Here is an 8,091-nt window from a genome sequence, read left to right as displayed (position 1 = left end):
GCCGCGCCCTTACTGTTGCCAAACAAACAAACTCACACACACACACACACACACACACACACACACACACACAGGCCATGCAGGAGCACTGAGTCACTCTGATGGGCCTCCATACATTGAAGTGGAGGTGGCAGCTGGTCACTACACACAGGAACATTATTGACTGACTGCTGAATGAACCAGACTGACTCCTCCTCGTGTGTTCGCACTAAAATTGCTCTTTCAGGCCTTCCTCTGAAAAACTGCTCACTGGGGGCTTCTGGGAGGAGGGATCAGACCAGCTGGACCAGGAAAATATCACTCACACAAACACTTACCTTGGTCAGATGTGTACGGTCCTTCCATGCGCTGTGTTTTGTCTGGTGTTGGACAAGCTGGGCCTCAAGTCTCGATGTTTTCACAGGGACACAGGAGGCGTAGAGCCAAAACCCAGGAATTCATCATTCATTTCTTATTTAACAATCTCCTGTCTTGATGGGTGAAGACGTGTCTGACATTGTGAGGTCATACAAACACCTCAATAACTAAAAAAATAAAAAAAATTAAATCATATGCCATCATAAGCATCAGAGGTTTGGCTCATGTTTGACTTATCCAACCAAAAAAAAAAAAAAAAACAGGGAAGATGGCATCTGACATTTCCTACTGCCGATGAAATTCAAGCTTTCCCATCCAGAAGCAGTACTCAGATGTCCACTGTCATAAATACACAAAATCATGAAACCATTTCGTTCATCCATCACTGAGCTGAACGGACCGGGTGAATACCAGGGCCATGCCAACAACCTTTTAAATGCACCAGTGGAGCTCCAACCCTGCATTTAGGTGGACTCCCCCAATGCCGGTTTCAACTGATCAACAATAAATTCAATTTTTAAAACCAAATCTGGCCTTTTGGTGGTCCCCTTGCCACCAAAAGTGCTGTTGTGGATCCTTCACACACTGCTATCTGTAACGTCTGCCCAGAGAGCCTTAGACTGACACCGATATGTATATATTTTGTTGATCATGGCCAAAAAGGATTTGTTGTGGCTCAGTGATGTTTACTGTTTGGCAAGTGATACAAAGAGTCTTGCACACCTTCACTACTAATCCGCTCTGAGAGGATTGCCTCTGCTTCTTCATGGTGGGGCTGAGGGCTAAATATACTGGACGGAGAAAGGACAGGTGTTAGTGGGAGGGGACAAGCTGCTCTAGAAAGCCAAGGTTGTTATCTCACTTTGCAAATCCTCTCCTCAGTTATGAGGCAGCTCAACTAATGATCAGTCCAGGATGTGAGTAAATAATGATGTCAGCAGTTGCCAAATGGTTAAACAAAAGCTTGTGACTGGAAGGTTGCCAGTTTGATTGAAGTGCACTTGAGGAAGGCTTTCAACTATGAATAACAATGTGCTCCTTACTGTCTTGCTTTGTTAAAGAGGTGTTTAACAGTGCAATACACAATTTATCTCAACACCGTATATATTCACATGAGAGTTTGATATTTCAAATGCAACGTCTACTAGGGTTTTTTCAGAATACAGTTCTGTTTTTTCAGAATACACCGTTGTGCTTGCAATTGTCAGACATGCTAACAGCCCCGAAATTCATACAAAACATGTGTTTATCTTGCAACCACTGAGGCTTTAGGTCAAAAATTCAGATTGGTTTCTGAGTGGGAAATAGCTTTTAACCCAATAAAAGCGATGGTAATAGAAGCAGTCATGTGGTAGCCATCTTTCAAAATTATACAGATAAACTACAGTTACAGATTTGGGCTGTATAAATGATAACCCCTGCGGGAGGAAAGTGGACAAGGAGTCATTTTTGAAGAAGATGCACCCTCATTGTTTTTATTATTAGAAAGCTTTGAGCTGATCCCCCTCTCTTCAAACCTGGAATAGAGCTGGAGTTGGTTAATGAACAAAAGAGACCTGGGCTGGGCGAGGTCTCTCTCTCTCTCTCTCTCTCTCTCTCCCTCTCTCTCTCTCTCTCTCTCTCTCTCTCTCTCTGTGTCTTTCTGTTCAGAGACCTCCACTTCATATTGATCGTCACACACTTCCTGCCGGAAGGATGAATCGACGAGAGCCTCAAGGGAGCAGGGGCCGCTTCATCCTGCTGCTCATCCTCCGACCCCAAACCGTCTCACTCACACCACTTCTGCTGCCTTCCCTCCCCTCCACATCTCCCTCCCTCCCTCCAGCCGACAACTCATCACACTCCTCACTCCTTCTGCCATGTCACATCGAAGTTCGTGGTGTTCAGCTCGTTAGAGAAACTTTCTTCCTCCTCGCAGACGCACAGAGCAGCTAGACAGCTTGAGCACAAAGCCGTCACATAACATGCAAACAACACACTCTCCTTGGCGGGCGTCATTGATCACAAAATCAAATATATACCACATTTAGACTTCAGAGGGGTGCGAGGGGGGTGGGGAGGGGAAAAGGGGAAAAAAGAGATGCATTTGAGTTGATTTCCTGTGAAAGCATCTGAAGTGGTTGAGATGGAGATTGGCCCCCTGGGGCTGTTTGAGGATCAATGTGTCAGCAGGCCTTAATAAGCTGTGCACCTCACTGTCTCCTGAGCAGTGCAACACACCTCTCCACACCGCGGCCTCTTGCAATGAAGACATTTCTGAATTTGTACATGTGTGCATTACAACCAGAGGCACTGAAAAGATCTACCATTGAGGCTTTGTTGAAGGTGCGGTGACTTCCTGACCAGAGAAAGAAGAGAGAAAAATAAATAATGCTAAAAAAGGAGAGGCAAAAGATATGACAGATATTGGGAAGAGAACAAAACTCCCAAACTGATCCTGCGGAGCCTGACCTCTAATGGTGAAAAGTGTCTGGGTGCCTGGTCTGTGGTGGCAGGTGATGTCACCACCTCTTGATCTCTGTGGGTGGTGACATCACCATTAGGCCTCACAGAGATATGGATTTAGGGGTTTACACTGTTAAAAATGCATAATCGGACAGCATAACATTAAAGGACATCAAGAAAGTCGGAGTATAAACCCTATAAAGCCTGAACTATGAAAGAATTGGCAGAAAATTCAAATTTTTTGAAATTGTTTTGAAATTGAACCCTTTATTTAGTCCTATAACAAAATACATATAAAAAAATTCAAAAAATATGTTATTACACGACCTTTCTGGTGTATGATATATGATATGTACTTGAAGTGCCAACGGTATGGTCCAGGGTGAACAGGGGAAGTGTTCAAAGGTATACAACAGTATTTTGAAAACGAAAAACGGAATTGAAAATGTGTATCATATATGATACAAAAGGCTTTATAGGGTTAACCACATAATAGTCACATAACACAGGCCTGTGTTCCTTCAACATAAAAGGAAGAATAATGTCCATAAATGGTAAAATGCAAAATCTGATATTGCATGAGGTGCACAAGAAAAAAAAAAAAGGTGCACAAGAAAAAAACACATTGGTGGATGACAGAGCCCTGGGAACACAGGACCATGGGAATATAGACACACTCCCGAGGAATCTGAATGACGTATAATTAACTGATCAAAAATCGAAAGACTTTGAATATTTCACTTTAAAGAGCACAGGGGAAGGAGGTAATAATTCACTTTCACTCACTCACACACACATAATTTGTGCCTTGGTTACATATGCATTAGAGCGCTGATTATTTTCTACAAGGTGGCTCCAGCTCTGTGACACACTGACAGATGTGTGAGTCTGTCAGCTGAGTCATACCCTCGTTCTCACACATGCACACACACACACACACACACACACACACACACAGCTGCTTCATCACACACAACTGCTTCACCAAGGTGACAAGAAATTAGCAGGGGTGATCCTAAAATGACCTGCCAGCCGAGTGTTTTGCTTGTGTCTGTTTGTGTGTGTGTTTTATGTGTCACCCTGTACCTGAGGTTGCCTCTCCCACTGAGCTGGCAGGAGATGGTGTGTGATGCATGTGATGATGTCATTTGAGCCCCTCTGGAGTGCGGCCCAAGATAGCACAGAAAGCCACACTATAAATGACACTGTAAACAACACAAGCAAGGGGAAAAACAACAACAACAAGGAAAGGATGCAGGAATTTGTCGTACGCTGGAAAGGACAGCATACCTCGTTGTGTATCAGAGTGCATATCAGCCAAAACGCACAAAAGTATGGATTAAAACCAAAAATCAAAAACAAAAAAATTATAAAAAATAAAAAATAAAAACCAGTTACAGTAGGGTCCACACACATTTCAACAGGCATAAAAATCAGATTGTTAAATCACAGTAGAGTCAGCCTAATCTGTGTATAATGTAGTTTGTCTTTTGAATGACCATAAACTCACATCTTTTGTCTGTGAATGAACAGGAGCCTAATCCACAGTCACTTCCCATCCCCTTCCCCAGAAGAAGGTGGGAGGGCGGGGAGAGGGGAGGAGAGGGGAGGAGAGGGGTTTGTCTCCCGCTCTCTGAGGGGGGTGAACGGGGTCCAGCAGGGCTGGGTGGCTCCTGGGCAGAGGAGACGAGCTTCAGCATGCGGATTGGCCGAGCCGGGATCACGTGTACGAGTGATTCAGCCAGACGATGTCAGAGCGAATCACAGCACAGGGGAGCATTCAGCATGGAGCCACCTGACAGAGGAGGCCTGTTTCCATAGCAACACCCATGAGGGGGGTGAGGGGTGCGGAGGGGCAGTGGGCAAACTGACTGCATGCAGACAGAGGATGAGGGGCGAAAAAAGAAAAAGAGAGAGTTGGAGGGAGACAGCGAGTGCAGACAGTTTCAAAGGGGGGATGTGGAGTGGCAGAAATGTTACTGAATGATTTATCCCAAAGAAAATGAATGATGATGGGCCCCCCTCCCTCCCCCACCCCACCAACCCCTCACCACCACCCTCCAACTCCTTCACCAATCCTCCCTCAAACACACACCCACACACTCTTTGTATCCATGCAACAGTAGCTGTTTATGGTCTGAGGTGCTTAGCGACACAAGGGAAAAAAAAAAAAAAATCTTGAATGGTATGTTATTTCAATGAAAGCAGTGAATGAGATTTTCAGAGCAGCTGAGAAATGAATGAAGAAGATGCTTTCTTCTGAATGGAAACAATGTCTGGGAGGGGGTTGGGGGGGTGGGTGCATTACCTGCCAAACTGAGGCAGAAATCATACGGAGCGTTCACATTCTCCTCTCAGTGGGGCTGATCTGCAGACCAGAGGCTCCACTGAGAACAACTCGTCTCTCATTTCATTCATTCAGCAAACACGATCTGGCTGAACTTAAGCTCGAAAAGCCCCAGTGTAAGATGTTTTGGACTGCAGGATGATCACTAATGCCTATATACAATACAAACGGATATTCAAGGGTTGAATAATGTAAATTTTATGCACACAATATAACAATTTCTCATTCCACTGGGGCGAAAACCTATAAATAATACAAAAATGTACACCTTCATAACATATATATAACTAATATATAATCATGACTTGCTGTCAGGCCCTTGCATCAAAAGCTCACTCATTCAAGTTGGCAACAAATTGTTTCAATATAAAGTTGATGCCAGTTGATTCTAGTCGACACAAAGAGTTAAACGTTCACCTTAGGACAGGTTTACGGTGTCTTGGACAAAAAGAAGAGTGGAGACGGACAAGGGAACGCATAGGAAAAGACACAGAAAGACAGTGATGCCATGAGCAGAGGCAGAGACGGACAGGCAGATTAGAGATGGCAAGAGTCAGCTGAATAATTCATATTGATAGTAAAACATAACTTTACTGCCCTCTGCTGAACGCCTGATGAAAATGAAGAGCCTGGGCCTTGAATGAAAGATCAAATGCTCCTATACACTCCTCTATTCCTTCATTCAGGTGCACTCACTCTGGGATGGCACTTGCTTCTTGGGCAAAGTATCAAATTAACAATCATGACATGGCAAAAAAAAAAAAAAATAAATAAATAAATTGCTGACCCACTGACGCTGCAATGCTGATATGAAGAACGTTGTATAGTTTCTCTCCACCCAAGGATGAGTCTATTTGAAATGAGCCGTCGACTGCAGTAAAAATAACAAGAAGCCATTAGGCTCACTTAAGACCTTTGTTATTCCTCAGATGGAGGTTGTTAATATTTATGGTGCTGTCAGTGGGCAGCTGGAGGAATCAGGACTGAGGGTATGGAGATATGGAGGGGGGGTTGATGGAGACTGGCAAGGAGAGAAGGGAACAGTGTGTGTGTGTGTGTGTGTGTGTGTGTGTGTGTGTGTTAGCGGATCCAACTTTGGGGTGAAAGGTGAATGGAGCTCTGGGGGACAGAATGAGGCTGTAATTGTGCTGAGATAGCTTAGGGTGTGCTCTGATTGATGGACGAAAAGGGTTAGCATGAGGGGAAACTGAAGCAGGAAGTGTGTGTGTGTGTGTGTGTGTGTACGTCTGGCTGTGGTCTGCCTGTCTCGTTACTCTTTAATGGCTAACTGAGAGGCTTGGAGCTGAGGTGCTCTTTAAGGGGAGGCCTCTCATGAATAATGCAGTCTAATTCAGTCATACTAAGACACAGGCAGCCAGCGCCGGGCCTGCTGAGACCAAAAACACTGATAATCACATTCTCTCCCTCCATGTGTTTCTCAGGGCAGACATTAGTCAGGCCCTTCCCTTTCATTTTGGGTCAGTCGTTAACCAGACTTTTCCGCACAATGTGCTTTGTGTCAGCCCAGATTCGTCCCTCAGCACCATGACTTCACTCGAGACAGGGGGGGGGATAACTTAACGTTTAGCTGATGGCTGTTAACACCCAATCCAAGTAAACATTAAGATTTAGTTGCTGCAAAGTATAAACCTATTCTCATAAAATTTCTGTATAACAACCGTGCACAAACTGGTCTGAGTGCAGCAAACACCTACAAAACGCATACATCATTTCACTTTATCCATCCATTAGTCTGTCCAATAACACACACTTTTCAGAGAATCAAGAAGACAGAAAAGGGAATTACTGCATAGTCTTTATTTATTTGGAGTACATCTGCAATGCCAGTCAGGAAAGGTTAAACTGAGCAAATTAAGCATGCATGGAAATTTCCATATCCGGAGAAACATGTTGGAATCAGGTCTCAGTAACTATTAGTGTAATTTACTGCTGCAAACTCACCATCGTGTAAACCTGTGTTGCCTCATCTATCAGACTAGGAGCAAACCACCGACAGTAACTAAATCATGTGGCTGCCAATGAAAAGCATAAAGTGTCTGTGCAGTGACTTGTTAACACATTTCAGGTTTTAAAGATGCACCACTACACACGTTCGAATCTTTCTCAAGCATGGCAAGGGAGTGGAAAGAAAAAAAACCCTGACAACTACTGTTAATATTACTCCAGCACCATTATCTCTTAAAATGATAATTCTCTCCTCAACAACCCACTTTTACTGAATAAGCATGCACTTTCACCGCACCCTCTTGAATCGAGTACACACTACCCTTTTACCATTAATCTTATATTATTTCTTCATTCGTAAAAATCCCTAATAGCTCTAAATTCCAGTATAACAGTACAAAGATAAGAAGACCTACTGGTCCCTTTGGTACATTAAAATAAACCGAATCTTAACTTCAATACATTTATGCCATAAGAGCACATCCTACATATCCCTGTAATCGACTGCCTTTCTATAATTAATTAATGTTAGAGTATAAGCGGGAACTCTAAGTTACAGTTTTTCAGGACATAACTGTGGTACATTAAAGATCAAGAAACAATGGAATGAGAAATCTTAGAACCGATTATGGAGTTGATTAACCCGTCGATTTACAGTTGACAGTCCAAAGCTGCCCCCTAGTGGAGACCTTCACCTACTGCAAGAAGAAAATCACACCTCTTTGTGAGGAGGGCAAATATCTGAATTTAAATTCTTATCGAGGACATTTGGGGTGTTATTCAGGCTATTACACAGACACAGTTTCAGCCTTCATCACTGCTGGCAACTTAAACCAACCCCTGTCTCGCATGGATGACATCACTGTGGCAGGTTAGAGATTGTCATCGTTCTCATGGAAACGGTGGAGGTGGTCCGAGTACCTGGAAGTGGAGGAGCAACAGAGAAGATTAAAGCAAATTCTCCAATGTGATGGTAT

At 43.7% G+C, this 8,091-nt stretch overlaps 1 protein-coding gene across 1 annotated transcript in view; it reads right to left on the bottom strand.

Annotated features, from left to right (window-relative positions):
- Positions 1 to 6,952: 6,952 nt before the first annotated feature.
- The window catches only part of cux1b (cut-like homeobox 1b), a 63,811-nt gene continuing 62,672 nt past the window's right edge, over positions 6,953 to 8,091 (bottom strand). Inside the window, exon 22 of the mRNA XM_030067680.1 lies at positions 6,953 to 8,035. Coding sequence (XP_029923540.1) covers positions 7,987 to 8,035 — 49 coding nt within the window. The 3' untranslated portion in view covers positions 6,953 to 7,986. The remainder of the gene's footprint in view (positions 8,036 to 8,091) is intronic.

The sequence above is a fragment of the Myripristis murdjan genome, chromosome 13 (genome assembly GCF_902150065.1).
Source record: "Myripristis murdjan chromosome 13, fMyrMur1.1, whole genome shotgun sequence".
Classification (NCBI taxonomy): domain Eukaryota; kingdom Metazoa; phylum Chordata; class Actinopteri; order Holocentriformes; family Holocentridae; genus Myripristis; species Myripristis murdjan.
This window is presented reverse-complemented; position numbering and strand designations above follow the sequence as displayed.